This window comes from Leptidea sinapis, chromosome 5 (genome assembly GCF_905404315.1).
Source record: "Leptidea sinapis chromosome 5, ilLepSina1.1, whole genome shotgun sequence".
In the NCBI taxonomy this organism is placed as follows: domain Eukaryota; kingdom Metazoa; phylum Arthropoda; class Insecta; order Lepidoptera; family Pieridae; genus Leptidea; species Leptidea sinapis.
Genome location: NC_066269.1, coordinates 4,969,310 through 4,992,788, shown reverse-complemented (window position 1 = coordinate 4,992,788; position 23,479 = coordinate 4,969,310). Strand labels below are relative to the sequence as shown.

Genomic DNA, 23,479 nt, shown 5'->3' with positions numbered 1-23,479 from the left:
ATCTAAATATGGTGGTAAATGTGTGTTGTTTAAGTTGTACAATAGATACGGCATTGAATTAATTTACATACATACTCAAATGACATTTCTACAGTTACATAGTCTGTGATAGGCTCACTACAATGACCTGTATAAATACCACTGGACAGACTGTTCCATGTGTTTGACAGCAAATTATTGTGCCTATTAGAGGCGTCACTAATACAAATGGTGGCGAAGGAACGTACAATACTCGGAAGTAGTTTGCATTTTGAATTAATTTCGTTCGTTTTCCGTGTTATTTATGCTTCAAGAATCAACGTTATAAAGTACACATATTTTTTCTAAATAGTTTCCCACCATCTATCGATGTTTGCTGAGGTTATCATCACTAGTTTTTGTACACTTTGACAGCCGCCAGTCCAGTGGTATACAGTAGAGATCAGTGGCTCACTACAAACTAGATGAAGGTAACAGTGCAGGGGTCACATTTATTAACAAAATTTCACGTATACATTAGTGTATACTTTTCGGGCTCCCGATTGGCACGGCGCACCGCTCCGTACCGGCCGACGGCATTTTTACAACACACTTACCCAATATCCGCGTGATGAAATAATAATATGATCGCCGTATGCCGTTGCTAATAAAGTTCAGTTTCCAAGTTGGAACCACCTTGAGTACGCCCACCACACAGTATTACGAAATAGAGTCGAACTTTGGTTCCGTGCCTTCTGTTCGTCGCCAGCACAATACCGTCCGAGTACCACTGTGACCTAGATTGCGCTCGCAGACTTTTACAACTCTTATAAGACGTGCGTACTTCATTAAGGACACACTAATAAACGGATTTTTTTGAAGTTATACTTCTTTAGGCGCGTTATGAAAATATGATGAGAGTGAAATTGTAAGATGCGCGCGCATCACTATAACACAAAAGTAACAGGGTGAAGTTGGTTCCTAAAATTCTGACGTTTGCGACATTCGATATTTTTTTTGGTTTGGTTTGGTTCAAGCCCGTACAGCCGTATTCGTTATTGAATAATTAGTTATCAAAGCCATCGTTACAAGTTTTTTACAATATTGTTCTTTCTACAAACGATGAATAGCACGAGGAATAAACAATTTTAAGGATTTCTGCTTTGTTAGGCCAAAGAAGTATAACTTCTTGCGTGCGTACATAAGTACACACACACTTATTTTTAATGTATTTTTATGAAATACAAAGAAAAAAGAAATTATCACCACTGCCCATACCGTCTTGCAACACCAGAGTTAACGCCGGCGCGTTGCCTTCTTCAAAAGTGTGTTAAATTGAAGGTACCTTACATGGCGAGGGAAACACTATAGAAGAAAGCTCTACACTTGTATGAAAGAACATTATTTAACTGCACTGAACGTACCTATAATAAGTTTTGACCTTACATCATCTATACTTCTAGATACACTATGCCAGCTGTCAAAACGTCGAAATAAAATTGACTTTAGAACTAACGTTTATTTTGAGCAATTGACGCACACTAACAGAAAGTGTCATACAAATCACGAGTGTAAGACGCAGATTGTCACGCACACTAAACTAATATTCCCGGCCTGTTTTTATCGGTTTTTTTTTTATGAAAATAAGGGACAAGACGAGCGTTACCAACGTTCAGCTGATGGTAATTGATACGCCCTGCCCATTACAATGCAGTGCCGCTCAGGATTCTTGAAACCCCCAAAAATTCTGAGCGGCACTACAACTGCGCTCGTCACCTTGAGACAAGATGTTAAGTCTCATTTGCCCAGTAATTTCACTAGCTAAGGCGCCCTTCAGACCGAAACACAGTAATGCTTACACATTACTGCTTCACGGCAGAAATAGGCGCCGTTGTGGTTGTGTGTTGGTCGGTTATCTAACAGCAAGAGACTCTATCTAGATGTATGAATTATCAAAGGTTTGGACACGTACAATGTATTATTTTGAGCTTTGACGGATATCGAAAAAAAGGCAAAAAGATAATTTTCATATTAATTAGAATGTTTCGGATATCATGTTATTTTGACAAACAAACTATTCACGTAGTATGTTATTTGTATTTTGTCCGTTACGTAAATCGCAATTGATAAATTCTCATTACAACTGGATTATTCTGTATGTAGGTATAAAAATTTCAAACACAACAAGCAAAGGCACGGGCGAAATAGATTTGCCAAAAAACACGGTTGGCTCACTATTTTGCTTGGAAACTAATTTATTAATATAAAGTAAGGGAGGGAATTCCTTGAAACTCACAAAGGCGTAGACAGATCTCTGGGCGACCTATGTCCGACCTTTCGCAGGCTTGTACGGAATTGGAAATGAGATCAAAATAATGTTACACAAAGCTGCTTTTGGGACGAGAAAAAATTATGTCTGACATTAATTATTTATTGCGAGGAATTTATTTGGGACGCGTAGCTTCAATATACAGAATAAACAAAAAAAGACGGTTCGAATAGACAGCAATGAGGCTAACTTGTCTTTCTTATGATGAAGTGGAAAATCTTCTGATCAGACCCAAGACCCAATCAAAGGTCCAAATCAAACCCACATCCACACACTCACTCACTCACACACACACACAATTAATTGTAAATTGTAAAATTTGGTTTTTAATCATTTCTGTTTATTTCTATATTGTTTACTAAATAAAATGTATCTGCTAGGGAAATTGCGAGATATTCCCAATACAAGTGTCCTAAGACAACTTACTGGGAAGTCTCAACCACTAAAAAATGTATATGTAATCTTTGAAATAAACGAAATTTATTTATTTATTTAATGATCGTTTGTTTTCAGATAATATCGATGGCAGAATTTATATATATGCGAGGATAGACGGACAAGAGGCTCAAGTGATGAGAAGTGGCGAGGCAACCGCCCATGGATATCCGCAACACCAGGGGCCAAGAAATTCATTGCTGGCCTTTAAATTGGGAGTATATGCTTTTAGCTTGACGGTCCTATAAGCTTAAACTGAAGCAAGAGGTTCCTCGCAAAACGTGATTCTAGATTGCTATATCTACATGATGCGGATTGGAATTTGTGTAGCAGAGATGTTTTTTTTTTTTATGAAAAAAGGGACGAGACGAGCATGATGTTCAGCTGAGGGAAATTGATACGCGCTGCCCATTACAATGTAGTGACACTCAGGATTCTTGAAAACCCCAAAAATAAATTCTGAGCGGCACAACAATTGCGCTCGTCACCTTGAGACATAAGATGTTAAGTCTCATTTGCCCAGTAATTTCACTAGCTACGGCGCCCTTCAGACCGAAACACAGTCGTGTTTACACATTACCGCTTCACGGCAGATGTCTACAGGTATTGGAAAATTCATATACTATTTTGATACAACATCATACAGAATATATAATTATTGTACCTGCATACATCATTTATATTTCAAAAAGAAAAACTATTATAATATTTCCGCAACACATCTAATAACTGAACAAAAACGATTAAGATAACCTTCCGAAAATTCATGAGGATAACGTTAAGAACTCAAACAATTTAATATATATTGACAAAGCAAGACCGCGGGGGAGACTAGTCTAGTTATTCCCAAATAAATAGAATCTTCGACAGATATTCAATTTACTTTGTTTTTAAATCATCTGACCTAAAATTGCTAACAGTTTCGTTCCACGGAAAATCTTATGATTAAATATTCAATAGACTGTTTACTTTCTATATTTCTATTTGATATTGTATTTAAGAATGAGGAGATTAGAACTAGAGACCTACTTAATTGTAATTCTTTGTTCTTCTTACTTCAATTGTTAGTTATTGTTAAACAAGCGTCAACTCTTGGAAATAATTTGACTGAATTCTGCTCTGCTAGATATTGTACGCAGTATCTACGCACAACACAACAAAAAACAATAAATAATGTAATGTATCTATAAAATAGCTTTGAATAAAAGTATATTATAAACAATAAGTATTTATGTCAGCCATTGAAGTATAAATAGGACTCACTAATTCAGATATTCAAATATCGAATCCTAGGCTCACAAGTCACGCTAGTTTTAAAATGGCGACCTCAATAAAGAGCGAGATGGTTCAGTGATTGGTCATTCCGAGCGGAAGTGCGGAAGTGACGTAACCTGTCGGATCCGATCGATGGGATGACGTGATCGAGCACAATGCAACTGTTTGATATTTAGATTAACAACAAATACTACTGGTGGACATTGTGGCTGTTTATAATATGTTCGTTTATAGTTTGTTGAACGCTCAATGTTCGCAGCGCCATTTTATGTTTGATTCCGAACAATAAATACGTGTAGAGTATTCACGATATGTGAATATTCTTTACAAATTGTTCAGTTTGTGCTTATTGGATATTGACGTTTCAATGTTATTGGCTAAGATGATTTATACGTCTAGATAGTCTCTTGCTGTTAGACAACCGATAAAAACAGGCCATGAATATTAGTCTAGTGTGCGTTACAAGATACGTCTTACACTCGCGATTTTTATGACACTCTGTGTTATTGTGCGTGAATTGCTCAAAATAGAGGTTAGTTCTAAACTCATTTTTTTTTTCGTTTTTCCACAGTTGCACTAGCCTATCTAGACGTATAAACAACTATCGTTGACTTTACTGTCCCAATAAACTTATCGACGGTAACTCACCTCATCCGTACGCTATCTGTCAATGGAACGACGTATAGCTTACCAGCGATAGAAGTTTGTATGGAAATTGCAATTCACGCGTCCCAATATAAGGCAATAAGAATGACTTATCGGGTATATTGGGACAGCTTCAGATTATTGACAGCTAATTACTGACAGTAGAAGTAAGTAATTCAACAGATTTAAAATATTGGTTTTTTCACCGTCTTAGTTATTCGTTTATTAGTAGCTAAGGCTAAAGCTACCGGAGAATCAGAAATATAAATATTTTGAATTTTACCTTTTATTTTCGTAGGAAATTCAATGTGTTTATTTAAAAAGAGATAAAAAAACACAAAAGAGTTAGTTTGAGCAAGTTTCACAATGTAATGTCTCGGCAATATCGCTAAAATGTTTCCAGGAACAACAAACAATAAAAATATAAACAATTCGCAAACATCTGCGGGCGAACCGTTGCTTACGTAACTGTGCAAAAAGTAAAAAAAAAGTACAGTCTTAGATTACGGTGAAGTAATAAAAAAATCGTTTTGTCTCTGGTACAGTTATGTTTTTTTATGTTCGCTACCGGCAGGCAGGTACTAGTTTCTGAAATTGGGTTAAGTTTTTTTCCGATACGGGGGTGTGTTGTTACGGAAACTGCGGTTTTTAACCGTATGACCCTGTTCTGTTTTTTTGCTCGATAATGGTTTCAAATATCACCTTTTGACGTTTTTACATCCTTATCTCAAGTTTAAAATTTGTTGAGGGTTATAGACACATTGCGGTCGAAAACATATGAAATGCACAAGAATTATGTCGTTCCCAATCAATATAAATTTAAATTCAATAAATAGCGAAAATTTAGCCATCAAAATTATTATATTGAAAGAGTGGCCGTTGAGTTTCTTGTATGTTCTCAGGGGCTCTACTTTTTCCGAACATATGATAGATTATCAGTTATTTTAATGAAGTATTTTTAATGACGGTTCAAAATCGCGTAGTACATATTTATTTATTAAAGACTTTAGCTTATATCATAAAGCCTGGATTAAACATAAATCTGTCAAAAGAAATGTTAGTATACTAGTAGGTTCATTGCAAGCGCAACCAAGATGGATCAGCTAGCTCATCGAGCGATGGCTGGTTACCTTGAAGCTAGTAATGGTAAGTAGGCACCTAATCATTAACACAACTATTCGCTGCTACGGTCGGGTGTCCTTCAAATATACAAAATGGTAACGCTTGCAATATCCGCAACCAAACTACAATAAAGACACATTTCCACTAGGTACTTTTCTGCAGACGTTAACGTAAAGTGTACAAAATTTTTGGACGAAGCGGGATTCGAACTCGCGTCTGTCGGGTTACTTCCCAGCGCTCTAACAACTAAGCCAATCGTCCGCATGCCGCATAATCCCAAAATCTTGGTTTTCTTTGTTTAATACAAAAGCTTTGAGCCTTCTTGAGTGTAAATTTCGCAAAGATTCGTCTTCAATCAAATCGACACGTGTTCAGCCTCTACACGAAGCATCCTCAGGAGATGTTGACTCGCCAAATTCACGAGGCTGACGAATTTACATTCAAGAAGGGTCACAACATTTTTTGATTGATTATGAATTTCCGCGAAATAACTCCTACTTATATAAATGTTTTGTTGTGATATATGTATAGGTACAAGTTTAATTTGTACAATAATTGATCCCAGATGTGAGTTAAGAGGGACAAGGGACAAACATTGTCAATTCACACGTTTTTCATAACGGTTGTAAAAGTGACTCTACTAGTAAGACGACTGGTTTGGGAAATGTATAAATTGTTTTTTTTTTTTTTTTTATGGAAATAAGGTACGAGACGAGCAGGATGTTTAGCTGATGGTAATTGATAATTCTTGAAAAACCTAACAATCCTGAGCGGCACTACAACTGCGCTCGTCATCGTGAGACGTAAGATGTTAAGTCTCATTTGCCCAGTAATTTCACTAGCTACGGCGCCCTTCAGACCGAAACACAGTAATGCTTCACGGCAGAAATAGGCGCCGTTGTGGTACCCATAATCTAGCCGGCATCCTGTGCAAAGAAGCCTCCCACTGGTCTTAGTGAAGAGATTTTTTGGTCGAAGGCACCTTCCTGTAGAAGTTTCTAGCAACACATGACGGCAACGCGTCGTGCGCATATTTCGGCCTCCAACCTCCAAGCAAGGTTCATTGCACAACAACCCGTCGCGGTGTCCGTCGGTTTCGTACGATCATACTAATTAGATAACCGCCAGCCGCCCGTCGCTTGCCACACACACACTATTGCGAAATGTACTCGTGCAAAATCTGTTCTATTATCTATGCTATTTAAAAAACAGTTGATATCTATGGTTTATGTAAGCTAAGGTCGGTAATAATGTTCCTATTATTTGTATTTGAAAATTGGACGCTCAGCTATCCAAAAATTACATAGTAACGCCAACTTCAATCATTTGTGGTTTGATTTATGAGTTATTAAGTATTATAACATCTAGATAGGTCCCATTGTAAAAAAAAAACACACTTCAACAGAAGGAATTACTTTTGGTATTTAACCAAAAACTGTTTAATTTGAGGACGTGTGTATCAATAGTAAATAGTGTGTCCCCACTACTAGCGGTTGGGATCTGTTTTTTATAAACAATAATAAATACTTAAAGCAAGTTCAATCGTCGCTTGAATCCCGAAAATGTACATTAAAATATAACACGGATGTGTTGGTGTGAAAAGGATAAACGATTTCCAGGAAGCTACGATAAAAACTATCTACCCTTCCGCACCCTTTTGTTAGAGCTTAGCGTACCCGAAATGGTTTGATCAATCTTGTGACTTATTCAAAAGCAATATAATTCAAATTCAATTAACAGCGTAACCTACATTAATCGTCTTGATTTTTTTAATTATTTGTAGAACAGGTAGATCTGATGTGTTGATTGAACGATTAACTATTACGAAATAGTGCGATTATATCTTAAGTTGTATGTTGACTGTTTAAGTTAACGTTAACTTACCAGTGGGAGGCTCCTTTGCACAGGAACACACTATTTCCGCCGTGAAGCAGTAATATGTAAGCATTACTGTGTTTCGGTCTGAGGGGCGCCGTAGCTAGTGAAATTACTGGGCAAATGAGACTTAACATCTTATGTCTCAAGGTTACGAGCGCAGTTGTAGTGCCGCTCAGAGTGATTGGGGTTTTTCAAGAATCCTGAGCGGCACTGCATTGTTATGAGCAGGGTGTATCAATTGCCATCAGCTGAACGTCCTGCTCGTCTCGTCCCTTATTTTCATAAAAAAAAAGTTTAAGTAAAATCGAATTACTCGAAGTGTTGGTGCTAGTTAAAATCAATGATATACAAACTCGAAACCGGAGTCGTCAGATGAATCCTTATTAAACAGAAGTTTCCCTTTGACTTATCATTTTAATGTTTATAAGTAACTAGCTGACCCGACAGACGTTGTTCTGTATATAATAAATAAAATAATGTTTTTATACGAATTTGTCAATAATATATCATAACATCAAAAATTGTTTCACAGCCAAACCGTGCGTCAATAAATTCTCTCATAGAAATTATGTATGGACACATCAAAGGAAAAACAAATTTGTTGTTTTTATTTAATGTAGCAGCATTTTCCTATTTATTCACCTTTTAAACCTTCTCTGGACTTCCACAAATAATTCAAGACCTAAATTTGCCAAATCGGTCCAGCCGTTCTCGAGTTTTAGCGAGACTAACGAACAGCAATTCATTTTTATATATATAGATTATTTCATTATCCATTTTATAACACAAATAACTTCGTTAATATAATGGTAAGGCGGAAACTGGCTTGTAGGTAGCGACGAGCCCGACACGGAGGACGCTTCGCTTGATACTTTTGTAATAATTTATGCAAATATTTCTGAGAACAACGACCCGCGCTGCCCATCTCCGGGTTTACATATACATTCGTATATTTCAAAAACATTTGCAACTCAAACCGCAGCAAGCTATAAATACTTAATCTTAATTTAATAACTGCTGAACATAAAAGAAAAAACCTGTGTATATGTAAATACAATAGTGGCTTAAAAACGTAATACGCATTTCGGCCTCATTAAGTAATAAACTGAATGATAATAAATCACTAAGATACACAGGTGTCCATTACGAAGCCTGATAACAATACACAAACGGCATTATTGTTTTAAGCGAGGGTTGGTTTCGAATTTTAATATTGAGAAGGATGGGGTTAAGGCGGATGTGATTTGGTAAACAAAAGTGTTCGATGCGCAGCGTTGGCATTTACACAAAAACAGAAGGATTTGGTGATTTATTGATGACGTAAACGGGAAGCACGTTAACTATACGATTATAGATTGGAATAATTATTAGTGGGATTGGATTATGGTAAGAATTACCGACAACGCGAGAATATAACTCATGACTGGCGGTCACGCGCGTATCTACAGCAACAGATTCATATTTCTCAAGTATAGTCTTCTAGAAAATTCTCCGGAATTTCTAAGTTCAGTTATTTTTTTATAGTTCCCTTTTTGTTTTTGGGCAGTAGCACAGGCAGTAGTAGCTAAGCACACAGAAGGGACTATTTAAATTAGTACGCATTATTCTATATTTAGCATACCTAATATTTGAGATTTTAAAAGACATTACAATTAAACCTTTAGATATTTCAATAATAATACTACTTTTATGGAAATGTCTTTAAATTATTGAATTATTAGAGATTTGTTTGAGGTTTTGCAAAAACAGACTACTAAGCTATTGGTTCTTCAAAGTACTCGCCCAAGGTTTTTTATTGAACTTTTTAAAAAGGCATAATTTAATATAATTACAGTACTCCTTGGATCATTATTTAGAAGGATCATGTTAATCAATATAATGTTTTATCCACCTTTCTCTTCCGCCAGCTCAGGTAGCCGAATCAACAGCTATCAGGCAATACGGAGTTGTATGGGACAGATGCGCTTCCCTGGCGCATCCTGCACAACCTTTCTTCCGTCTCGAGAAAGTTCAGATAATTATTTAAATACATCAAACATGATATCACATGAGGCGCTACACAGCGCTTGACTCATACTGTGTCCGCGATTGATAATCGGTTAAGTATTTATAATTTCTCCTAACTTCTTTTCAGAAATTCTAGTCCTCCGCAAATCATCTTATCTTTTTAAAGAATGCTTGCTGTATGTTTGACAATACCTACTATTACTACTATTTTTACTGTACTTTTAATAATTCTTGTTTGTTTGTATTTTTGTCAGTTTGTCTCTGTTTGTATCTGGGCAAAACGCAAAAACCACTGAATAGATTTAATTCATTATTCTCACAACATATAAGGCTATAAATAGCAGCTAGTTTAGTATTCTCAACATAAAATGCATTTGAATAATAAGATATATATATATTAAATAAATGAATCTCCTTGTATTAAACTCAACTTCAGTTCGGAGCCAAGACTTTTTAGAGAAGATACTATATAATATATTACTTGAACTATGTATGTTATCTCACTGACATAATTTACTTGACAGGGCTGGTCGGATACCTTATATATCAGAGGACCCACAAATGAGAATCTAAAAGATATTATGAAGAAGTATTGATAAACCGCATTATAGAAGTCTCCACGAATTTCTCGAACGTGAATGTCGATAAGAATCTTATTCGTACATATAATCTATCTATATTTAATATTATAAACAGGTACAGTTTGTGAGTTTGTAGGGTAATCTTTGGATCTACTGAATCGATTTTGAAAATTCTGTTACCAAAAGAAGGCCACATTAACTGTGTGTCATAGGCTGTATACCCGAAAAATGAAAAGACAGACGTGTTTGTTGGATCTGCGGAGTCGGAGAAAAAGCGGTCGAACGAAAACAATTCTTAAGAACGTTGCTGTAACGATGAGATATATGATTTTTTTTAACGCAAATAAGGAAAGAGACGAACGGGGCATTTAGATGGTTGTAGTAGATACGCCCTGCTCATAACAATGCAGCGCCGCTCAGGATTCTTGAAAAACCCGAGCAGCACTCCAATTGCGCTTGTCACCTTGAGACATAAGATGTTAAGACTTATTTGCCTAGTAATTTCACTAGCTACGAAGCCCTTCAGACCGAAACACAATAATGTTTACACATTACTGCTTCACGGCAAAAATAGGCGTTATTATGGTACCCATAATCTAGCCGACATCCTGTGCAAAAAAGCCACTGGTAAATTGTTTTGTATATATGTATATGGCAGCATTAGTACACCAACTAATGAGGTAACACTGAAAAATATAGACAGAGTCGCGGGTAACAGTGTTTAATATATTCTTAATGTACTAATAATAATAATACAATGTGCAACAATTGATGTGTCATCTGTGAGGACATACTCGGAAGTGCATCGAACCCGGGCGTACTCAGAATCTGACCGTGCACTAGTTTAGCTGACTGCACTCGATAATTATTATGACAAATTATTATTGTATCTGTGTTAGAAACTGTAATTGATATATGACAAGTATTTAAAGTATACGTGATCGATTCTTATGAAGAAGTGAGTGAGTACGAACGAATTAGTGATTGTTAACTGTTAATCTGGGCGTCTTATGATTTATGGTTATACTAGCTGTAGCCCGCGACTTCGTCCGCGTAGATAAAGGGTTTATAAAAGTTTGGAATTGAAGATTATCTCATATCCTATTCCAGTTCCCAACATATTATATGAATCTTATTTCGAGGAAGATTTCTATGGCAAATTAATCCTACTATTGGTATAGTTATAGCTCATCGCCGTGAATTTCAGTTTTTCACAAATCCTGCGGAACCATGGATATTTCCGGGATACAATGTAGCCTATGTCTTATATCCAATAATTCTGAGCAGCACTACAATTGCGCTCGTCTTCTTTGGGACATAAGATGTTAAGTCTCATTTGCCCAGTAATTTCACCAGTTACGAGGCCCTGTTCACCGAAACACAGTAATGTTTACACATTATTGCTTCACGGCAGAAATCGGCACCGTTATGGTACCCATAATCTAGTCGGCATCCTGTGCACTGGTAACTGGTAAAAACGATGCCAACGGTTTTCTGGAGCTTATGTTCGTTGGAACGTTAAACATGTGGTTGATGGCAATCGGTACTCCTTGACAAACAGTAAAATAGTAGTGATAATACTATCTCATACCCGGGCATATATGGTTTATATCGGTATAAATCGAGTCAGAAATCGAGTGCTTGTGTACATATAAATACATGTAATTTTATCAAAATATAAGTTATCTTGATTGTTTATTCCGCTAAGATTTGATTCTTTATCCGTTTGCCTGGAATTAGAGCGAGCCTCGTGCCAGAATTCGCCGAGTCAACATCTCCTGCTATGCCCCGTTGGTCTCAATTAGGTCTCCTCGTATTCTACGGTCTTCTAGCGTAGTTACTCCAAGGAGTGCAAGGCGTTTCTCATAGTCTTCATGAAAAAATCATCGCTGCTTGTTCACTCAATTGATAGGAATCTCGAGTCTCGGCGCATGTGGGCCAGACTCAATATATTGTATATTAAGGAAGGGAGGAAAACTTGTATTTATCTGTCGTGTTTGTATCAATTGACAGTTATAAATGCATTTCATTTATTTTCAGACGACCCATATAGACGAATGGTTAGTGACCCTGACTACTAAGCTAGAGGTCCCGGGTTCAAATCCCGGTAGGTGCAATCATTTATATGATGAATGTGGATGTTTGTTTCTGAGTCATGGATATTTATATATATTTATATATGTTTAAGTAAGTAAATTGTATCAAATATATCGTTGTCTTGTACCCATAGTACAGGCTATGCCTAGTTTGTGGCAAGATAATTTGTGTTAAAGTGTGTCAATATTATTATTATTATTTAAACTCCAAATTCTTTCTTTTTTAAATAAGCATCTATCGTCCTTCAGCAATGAAATAAATAGTGAAATAAACTTAGATTTGGGATTGGTCTCCGCGACGCTCCAACTTAGTACCACCGGCGTAGTCTCAAAGTGCGGCACTTAATACTACGCCCAACGGTTCTATTCAACTTTGCTAATAATTGAAGCTAAAATGCCGGGTTGCGTAGTGAAACTTTGTAAAAAAATATCTCAAGAAATAAGAGAGACGCTGGGATCACATATCATCAGTAAATATTTTGTATTTTATTAATTTCAATGTAAAATAACACGAAGCGTACGTTACAAATTTTAAAAGATGCCATTGAGTGTCAAGATATCACACATATAAGCATCTAATAGTTGCCGTAATTAAAAAGCTATTGTTCTTAGGTAGTGCGGTATCTAGTTGGAGAGCAGATACCAATCCTTAATCTAAAGAAATAAAAGTACTTAGTATGTAAAGTCTTCGATGCAAACACTTTTATGACCAAATTTTTCTCTAAATTAACAGCAAATAACGCATCATTCCATGAATTAAAAAACCCGTTCATCATTGCAGAATATAATAATTTCTCGACGACAGTAATAATTACATGATATTACTTATAACAATGTAAGTTCACTACACAATTATATTTCCGTGAAGTGTCAACGAACTGTATCGGTTTCACATATAGCTATGCATAATTACAATATGCAATTCATACACAGTACGAAATAGCACTATGCATAGACGACTACCCAAGTTGCCAATAAAGCTGTTATTAATTGCAACATTAATTGCTAATTCGTATTTTTCTATCGATGGAAATGGTAACAACAATGAAGTCCAAATTAAAATATAAAAAGATATAATAAATTATGTAAAATTAATTTACATGTGCCTATATTAAATAAAAAAACAAAACCAACGATGAGAGTTTTCATTTCAGTGAAGCTATCAAGTATTTATTTATTTATGACAGTAAGACCTTCAGCTGATGGTAATTAATACGCCCTGCCCATTACAATGCAGAGCCACTCAGAATTCTTAAAACAAAAGTTCTGAGCGGCACTACAATTGCGCTCGTCACCTTGAGACATAAGTTAGTGTTAAGTCTCATTTGTCCAGTAATTTGACTAGCTACGGCGCCCTTCAGACCGAAACATAATAATGCTTACACATTACTGCTTTACGGCAGAAATAGGTGCCGTTGTGCTACCAAAAATCTAGCCGGCATACTGTGCAAAGGAGCCTCCCACTGGTTGATATATATTGAATAATTGGTAGCAACACAGTCACAAACAAACATGTTCGTCCGAATATTAAGACAGAAGTGTCGCTCGCAATATAATTTCACCGAATATTATACAATCGCTCTAGGAAATGAAAGCCTCCACGTAATTGCAAATTTTATCTCAATTACTGACATATTATTATGTACATGCGATAAACAGTGGTTGTGATAAGCACATCCTCTGTACAAATGTTAAGTAACAAAAATACGCTTATTTATATGAGAGGAAATTAGTATCATAATATTTATAAGTAGCTAGGCTTGTAATTAAAAAAAAAAACAAGCTATATAGGAATGGAGCGACCGCCCTCAGGCTATTAAATAATAAGTTTAATTATACGATGTAAAGTAACATCGTATAATAATCGTAACCATATTTTTTTATGAAAAAAAAAAAGAAGCCCGCTGAGTTAGTTGCGGCCGCTCTTCTCACGTCTGAGGCATACTTTTTGGAATGGGTGGTAGATTTTGACTTTATATAAATGATATCATATCCTATTTTGAATAAAAATATTGGAATTTGAAATGGTTAGGTATGTGTGTACTGACTTGTAAAATATCTCTGAAAATTGTGCTATTATGTCAACACATCTATAAATCCAAATAACAAATCGAATATATCTCTGATGGGAATCAAACTCGAAAATATAGGCATTCTTTTATTGAACTTATCACGGTAATGTTAACAATAGACATAAAGTACTCAAATATAAGGAAATTATAATATATATATATATAGGTTCACCTTTCAGTAATTTTGCAACTGTTAGTTAAGCATTTAATGATATGATATTAAATTTTACCAGTGAGAGGCTCGATTTTCGCACCACAACGGCGCCTATTTCAGTCGTGAGGCAGTTATGTGTAAACTTTACTGTGTTTTGGTCTGAAGGGCGCCATAGCTAGTGAAATTACTGGGCAAATGAGACGTACCATCTTATGACTCAAGGTGACGATCGCAATTGTAGTACCGTTCAGAATATTTGGGCTTTTCAAGAATCCGGATAGGCACTGTATCGTAATGGGCAGGGCGTATCAATTACCATCAGCTGAACGTCCTGCTCGTCTCGTATCGTATTTTCGTAAAAAAAGTGTACATTCGTAAATATGCCATACTACGTTGATAACAGTTACTTTGGCAAAATAATAAAAGAAGGTACACTACTGAACCGTATGGTATCAAATCAAACTAACAGACAAAATAGCTGTCAGTTGAGTCTTAAAATGAGCAATTTGTCATGGTTCGATAACTAAATCCTCATTAAATAATAAAATAGCAAATTAAATACTTTTAAAAATTATTGGGTATTGCAATTCGATTCATAAATATATGTATTTAGTTTGTGTTGTATTATTATTGTAAATCTTGGAAACGGCTTTTATTAAGAAATTACAAATTCGTAGCGTATCAGCGGAATTAAAAAACAAACACTTGACTGTTAAAGTGATTATTATCAATAGTATTTAGTGCTATGCGTTCTTTTGTCTGGCGTAGTTACCGTAGCAGTAGTGATGGCTACGCTCGTAGCAAAATTAATTAAAGTAATTATTATTGTACAGAAAACTCCCTTGAAAATGTTAAGGTTGGCATAATGTATCGCATACAAATAAGATATTATGGATTGATACCGGATTGGGGTTCAGAGAGATTCGTTGAGAAGATCGAGCCTTATCGTATGGTGGAACTATTTAATAAGTTGATTTAACTATTAAAATGAGAGATTGTATAGTAGAGATGTGTTAAGATCAATTAACGAAACTGATATGCAATTTTGTGTCATCGAATAAATAGACACTGCAAAGGCATCCTATAACGCGACAGTAAACATTAATAGTTGAGCGAGAGATTCGTTTGTGATTTGTAAATGGCAGGAACGGTTTGGTTTCCGGCGAGTTGTGAATTAAACTTACTGTATCTCTTCATGAGGGACTTCTTGTAGGCCTTCCCGGAGGCAGGGTCTCCAGGGCTCAGGCGGCCGGCCGAGTCATCAGAGTCGGTGCCAGAGTCTCGCGCGGCCGCCGCCAGGTACTCCCGGGACTGCCGCAGGATGGCCTGCGCTCGCACATAGTCTGTTGGGTCCGCGAACGAGTGCCGAGCAAAATCACAAACTGATATCTCTTTACGAGTATGAACCGATAAGTCCAAGGGTGCTTCTTCCACGGTCTCGGGGTACGCCTTGCGCGCAGCTAGCGTCCGCGGCTCGGTGTCCGCACTGAGTGCCCGGCGATCCTGAGGCGTTGCCGAGGGCCTAGCGTCCGGACCGGCACTCGCCGGCCGCCCTTCCACAGCCATCATGGTCTACGATTCACGCGCGGGCGGTCACCATCGTCACGAGATCCAGTTATGTCGTGCAGCGTAATATCGCGATACGGTGTGAGACTCGAATAGCGCTGCGTCGACACGTCCGACTCGGGCCGCGTCTGGTTACGGACTGATGTCCCAGTTTCCACGGCTAGTTCTACTGACTCGGTGAGCTAACATCGGCATCTTTCGGCGCGGATCGTACACTTTCGTTTTCGTCTGCGCCGCTGCGCGTGTGTGAGTGTCCGGTGCCGCACACGTACGTGAACTATCAATGTTGAGCTTTTCCACTTTCATGAGCTTTCCTTAATTTCCCGAGCAGACAAGTTTTCACTGAGACTCTCTTATTAAAACGTTACTCGCACTTATCAGTCTTACACAACGATTAATATAATATATTTAGTATGTTAATAACTTAATAGAGATTTAATGAGAATTAAGCCATTTGTAATATTTCCTTTTGACCTACTTCACAAAATGTGATTCAATTATTTCTCGTAATACAATATCTGTCTAATACTTTAGAACAACAATAAAACAAGTTATTAAATTGATTTCTAGCAAATTAGGTCGCGGTCCTTACCTACTCGTTGTATAATATCAGTTTGTTTCAACAATATTTGTTCAAATATAACTTATGTAGATCGTAGCTTAACTTTTCCTTGTTTGAGTTGGTATTTCTGTTCCCGTACTCCGAAAATATATTAATAGCGTTACTCTTTATCTAACATACTAATCAGTGGAGAGCCTACTCAGTATGTTAAAAGATTATTTTGTTTTATTTTAAAATGATAGAAATGATAAAGAATAGTAATCTATTTTGTGTAAAATTTTTACGAACCAATAGCAGAGTAGGGAATGGGCCGCTTATAAAATCAAAACAATTTATTATAATCATAGACGAACGCTCGTATCATAGTTTTGCGTAACTTTATTTTTTTTTATCTAACGCTCGGGGCATTGACCGACTTTACAAATAAACTTGCGCGTGCGTCGACCACGTGACACAGTGACTCGACCGCTCTAATGCTGGCCTGCCGTGCCCCTCTCACAGCTGGCACGATACTAGTTACGAGGGGACTTGTCGCACATATCTATGCGTCAGGTTACGCTGGTTGTGTTGAAATGTAGAGCCAATGTCATTTGTATTTGGCCTATGATAATTTCGGCCGAGGAAATATGTTTTATCTGCAATAAAATGTGATTTTCTTCAAATTACTTATGTTTATTTTATTATATAATACATAAATGCGTACAGAATTCTTTATTATCTATAATTGGTTTCTTTCTGTGTTGAGTTTCTGATAAAGTGTTTTAAATAAATTGTTAAGATACTATTATTAAGTATTTGAAAAAAAAAAATCGATTGTTTCCACAAGTAGGTACCTATGTTGCATGTATTTTTTTATACTTCTGATTAGCAAAAATATTTTTTTATTATGTTTATTATATTTAAATAAAACACTTTTAAAGGATTAAAACGCGTGTAATTGTAACGGTTTTACATTAGATGTTTGCGTAAAAGTTACATTTTTATTTTAGTTAAGCCGACGTTTCAAGACCTTTCCAGATCACGTTTTCAGGGGGACTGAGACTGGGAAAATACTATGTTTATTATATAAAATGTAAACATCAATAACAGCATATTTATAATGCAGAATTAAAGGTACCACCACACCTATGGTATTTGTGCCACAAAGCAGCGGTGCCCTTGTACTGTTGTTCCGGTCTGATGGTTATGAAATCTGATGTGATTACAGACAGAGACATACCATATCATAGCTGACGATGACGGGCGCAGAGTAGTGTCATTATTATACTGAGATTCAAGGATCTATTGTGGTGCCTGCATGTGTAGTCGTCTTTAGATTCCCTTAACTTCGGGGATGTGGAAATCGAGATTGTTATTAGGGACTTAGTGGTTTAAGGTAACCCTCACAGTTACGCTAGAAATGACCTCACACTCCAGTAGCCTAGTGCCCGATAATAGTTTGTAATTTTTTTTCTAGTTTGTTTTTTTTTTATCGCGCGGCCCACATTCTCTGGCAACGCCAGAGTATTCACAGGAGCGTTACCGGCCTTTAAGGATGCTGTACGCGCTTTTTTTTCAGATACCCATGTCGTATCGTCACGGAAACACCGCACAAGGAGGCTCATTCCACGGATTCGTTGTACATTGAAGAAAGTTCCTTGAAAATCACACTGTGGAGGAACGCCACACATCCAAGATGGTTGGGATGATATTCTAATTTCTGGCGTGTTGTGTGAAGGTGTAATTCGGTGGCAGGTACTTATTTAACCAGAATCGGCAGGCTGGTTTCAGTGAGACCAATTCTGTCTTGTGTGAAAGGGCGTGTAGCTAGCAATGGCTTGAGAGAAGAGACTTGTGAGGGCTTGCAACTGTCTTCCGTCAATTACTATGTACATTTATGTCGTTTCAATTCGCTTTATATGGTCTCTATCATAGGTAGATGTTGAAGGGTGATTAAATCCGACTCGTAATTTTATATGTAATTCCCGCAAGCAAAAACTATATACATAATATAATTAAATAACAAATAAGTGTGTTGTTATAACAAACATTGTTTTAATTATCGACTTTATTCCAATCAGAATAAAGAACCATTAAGCATCTAAGATGAGACGCGACGTGGACAGCTTATCAGAGGTCACTCGGTATATCAGTAGATCCGGCGGGCGTCGAACCCGCTACCTTTGACACTTGCTTACGTGCAACAGCTTGGAATACGAGGCTCACTGATGTGGTCCGTCTGGGGTCAGTTATGTCACAGATTCCATTACACACTTATTAACTTATATTATTTAACATTCTTATTATATTCCATTATCTTATGTACATTACCTACTTAGTATTTGTATTATTAGTAACCTATTGCGTATTCGTTTTCAACCTACCTCAAAAAAGGTAGAGGTTGTCAATTCGTGTTTTATTATTTTTAATCTTTGTTACATCATAATTCATATCTCTGTTGTTTATGGTCTATCAGATTGAGGAAACTTTACAAATTTTATATCTATATATAGTTTTTGTTTTTTCGAGAACATAGCAAGCGTTTGAATAAATAATGTATCATTAAAGTGGAACTAATGAAGATTACCACAGTTGGTCAAACGAACTCTTCAAGATTTACCTTCACGAGTGCCGAGAGTATTGTTATACAACTAACCACCAATTGTTGTTGGTTGTAAAGAAAATGGGAGGACAAACGAGCGTAACTATAGGGGACCTGATATTAAGTGATCATCGCCACCCACAGTCTCTTGCAAGCAAAGGAATCTCAGGAGCATTGCTGGCCTTTTAGAAAGATCAACGCGCTTTTTTGGAGGTACCCATGCCGTATCGTCTAGAGAGTCGAGGGTAGAATTCGGCTGCAGGAATGAGATCAAGCAGCTCTTCGGAACACTTTCCGTGATTTAAGCGGTAGAAGACACACAACGTCTCTACGCAACGCCAGGTGATGCCAGTGAGGCAACGCAAGCCGTTCACAAAGCACTGGATCCCCGACAGCACGAGCAGCTCAACGCTGCACGCGGTTAAATGTATTTGAATTTTTTTTTAATAAGCAATCTAACGTGTGTTTAAGCTTATTGGAATTTCTATATTCGCATTGCTTATGTGGTATTTAAATGCAGCCGCTCTGTATCGTTTTGAGGACTCAGAAAATAAATAACACCATGGTTGATTATCTTGTGATTATTTTTACTTTTTAGTTACTTTTTTATGCATGTTTGAAGTCAGGAGGCGTTAGGAAAATTTATGAGTTATCCATATAAGAATAAAGTTTATCATATAAGAATCTTATCGTAATTATTTTTGTTAACCTGTGCAACCACAATAATTGCTTAGTAGGAAATTGATTTGAGATGTCGCTCTTTTAAATTTAAATATGTTTTTTGCCGTTTGTTGTCGAGACACTTGGCTCGTGGGGCCCAGAGACGTGAAGAATGTTCAAAGTATTCTCTTCGCGCCTCAATAAGGCTACTGGAAACCCAAGCGGTGGCAGCTATTTCAACGGATCAGCAACTGGTACTATTCCACGTAATGATAGTTTTAATTTTATGTAGTAATAGTATTGTAAATATAGTTACAACATTTGCTATGATTGAATAAAGTATTATGAATAATTTGTAATTTTTTAAATCAGTTGAAGGAGCGCTCGGACGGAACCCGAAAGGTCGCGGGTTCCGTCCGTCTGTCACGCATCGTTCATAAATTCTGGTTACAAATTTAATTTAATTAATCCCAGAAGTATCACTTTAAACATTACAAATTGCTTAGGAAGTCCTCCTTATGCAGTTTTAATCTAAATACATATATTGAAATAGCAATAACTTAAACCGGACAACATAAAGCCAAGTTAGTCAGTAAGCAGTATCTGGAAATAGCCCACAAATCGATCCAGTACTTAGATCGCCATTAAGCCGGGTTCCGCTCTTCGTGTGCGAGCGAGACAGTGATATCGACAACAAGTGTTGCCAATCGAATCTCGAGTGGTTTATTTTTCCTCGATAACTTGTATTGACTGTTTGGAATTTTCTAATTGTTGTTTAAACAGGTAACAGGAAAGTTTGTTATCTGGTCATCGCGTAGATTACAGATATAGGGATATTGCTGGATACGTAAACAAAAATTTTCTTTGTGTTGTATTGTGTGTGTATGGGGGAATAAATTTAGGCTTCTTTATGAAGAATGCCCCTAGAAGTAGAGGACCTCGTGAAATTACTGCGTTAATAAGAGTTCGTCTCATATCCTGAAGTGACGAGCGCAATTTGCGATGCTGCTCAGAATTTTAGGTTTTTGCCGGATTTACAGATCCGGAGACCACGGGCCAACAAAGGAGTGGAGGCTCCATGGCCTTAAAATATTATCCAATTGAAAGAGACAATTTTTTTCAGTCGAGATTTCCGATAAATAATTTACTGTAAAACCAAATATAGATTTATTTTAATTTTTTGCGAAATCCTTATTGTGGGGTTCCGCTTAACCTCGCCTAGATCTGGCCCTGTCACACCACCAGTTGAACTTATTTCTCGTCTCTTCACTTTTTCTCATATTTTTTTTTATTTATATAGAAAGAACAATTCAGTAAGTTTAAGAACATTAATTGGGTCTATAACCTATTGTTTCAGTATCATTATGTCGTTAAGTATTCATTATATCAACCAAATGAGGTTAATTGTAATAAAAATCAAACTTCCAAAATTTAAAGTTAAAACAACTAACAGTGAAGTTTTAGACTTGAAGGTCCAAGTATCTTGATACTTATTATTTTGTAAGATGATTAAAGTTGGTGTTACTTTGTAATAAAAAATCAAAAACTACTGAACAGATTTTAAGAATACTTTCACCTGTACAAGCTCTATTATTAGTTAGTTATACGTACTATATTAAAAAAAAATCCTATTTAAAATACCGACAATGTTTTATTCCAAGTTAATTAAAAAAAAACACACAAGTGCTCTATGAAAACTTCTGATGATAAGAACATAAAACAGACTTAATTTTGACAGCGCAAGCGAAGCGGTTAACTAGTTGTATAAAATAAACTATATTTAAGTTTTCAGTACCATAGAGTCAAATACCATAGAGACCTCTCTATGGTCGGGTTTACCATTGTACGTATTTCATACATCATTATTGAGCAGTTAGTGACTCCTCAATAATCGCGCATTCTAACTGGTGCTGTATCTCCGTAAATAAGAGAAAAGGAAGTTGCGCATGCGTTAAATACTTTTTTTATTTTAACTTATAATTAGTTTAAGATCATTCTGCTACGACTTAATTGCAAGTCATCCTAATATTATAGTGCTACCGAACAATAAATCCACCGTAACAAAGGCAATCATAAAAATGTGCAATAATTGTGATCATTTCCGAAGTGATGGGGGCGCGGGTAGCGGCCGCGGGGCGCGCGGGGGGGAAGTGGCGCGGGTGCAGTCGACGGACGTGTTCAAGGAGACACGCACTCAGCGCACGTGCGCACACTAAGAGCGCGCGACGCCCATTGGTCTACGGACCGAGAACACGATGCTCGTTGGATTAGGTTATGGATGCGCTATTGCAGCTTTTTATGTTTTGTTACGGTACTTAAGATAACGTGACTCGAGATATTCGTATTGCGCTAGACGTGTTACTGACCATACAAATACTGGTTAGTGTGAGAAACTCATGGTTGTGCAAAAAGCATACATTCATACCCTATTTCGTTTCTATAAACTTGATGTGAAATATATTATACTTATCCTATATTATTTATATCTGGCTACAGGATACCATAAAACATGAGTATAGAAAAGTAACAGCTAAGAACAGGCTACATTGTGGCAAATGTTTGGTGTTCAAATTTTTTTTTTTAAGCTCGATAAAAATTTGAATCGAAAACAGCAATTGTAAATTATTCCTGCATTAGTCACACGTGACATTATCTGTAGACGAAAATAATATTTTTTGGCGAACCTTCAATATTTACCAATATTTTCCCCAATTGCATAATATAAAGGTATCTATGGTCTGATAAGAAATTATTTTGCCTATTCTAGTTATTAATTTTGGTTTGTATTTTGATTTATGTGGAAATACTTGTACATTCCTATAAGAATTTTTATCGTATTCGATTATGTAGGTACTACAGTGAAAAACTTAGATCGGATGTTGAAATTTTACATGAAATTCTACCTGCAGTAAGATTATATTTAGATGCATGAATTATTTGAAAATTTGTAAATTGTAGTGATTGTCAAAGTTTAATATCTATGACATTGTATTTTTTTGACTTTTGACATAAATTAATTTGTAAATAAAATCAAAAATAGTCGCTGCAAATATAATATAAAAACTTTTCTATTGAAAGGAAATATAAGTAAATAAATTGTTAATTAAAGATGAATATAGATTGTATTATTTACAAAAGATTGTTTGTAGTGAAGTAAACATAAGATAAGTCATAGATTGGTGGCACCTTGAATAGAGTCGAGTGGCTGGTCATTGGTGGTTAAACAATATCCTTGAACACTGCTTACAGAACACTGTTTACAGTAGCTATCAGGAAATCGTATCTCAATTGCTATAGTATATTCTCGACGAAACTATATATATATACTAGCTGACCCGGCTGACGTTGTTCTGTACATAATAAATAAAATACTAAAATATGCTTGCTGTTGTTATAATGAAATTGTTTGACAGCGGAACTGTCAAACCGTGCGTCAATAAATTTTCTCATAGAAAATATGTCCATACAAAACAAATATTGGAATTAAAAATAATTATGGGTCTCAAATCGAAATAAACACTATCCTATCTCTCAAGTTGGATTAACCTGCACTCCATG

At 36.4% G+C, this 23,479-nt stretch overlaps 1 protein-coding gene across 4 annotated transcripts in view; it reads right to left on the bottom strand.

The window, feature by feature from the left end:
* The window catches only part of LOC126964517 (ecdysone-induced protein 74EF-like), a 243,410-nt gene that overhangs the window by 56,833 nt on the left and 163,098 nt on the right, over window positions 1-23,479 (bottom strand). The window contains exon 1 of one of the 4 annotated variants that reach the window (XM_050807691.1): window positions 15,737-16,287. The exons of the other annotated variants lie outside the window; for them this stretch is intronic. Within the exon in view, the coding sequence (XP_050663648.1) occupies window positions 15,737-16,121 (385 nt within the window). The 5' untranslated portion in view covers window positions 16,122-16,287. Of the gene's footprint in view, window positions 1-15,736; window positions 16,288-23,479 lie in introns of those variants that run through there. 4 annotated transcript variants of the gene reach the window in all.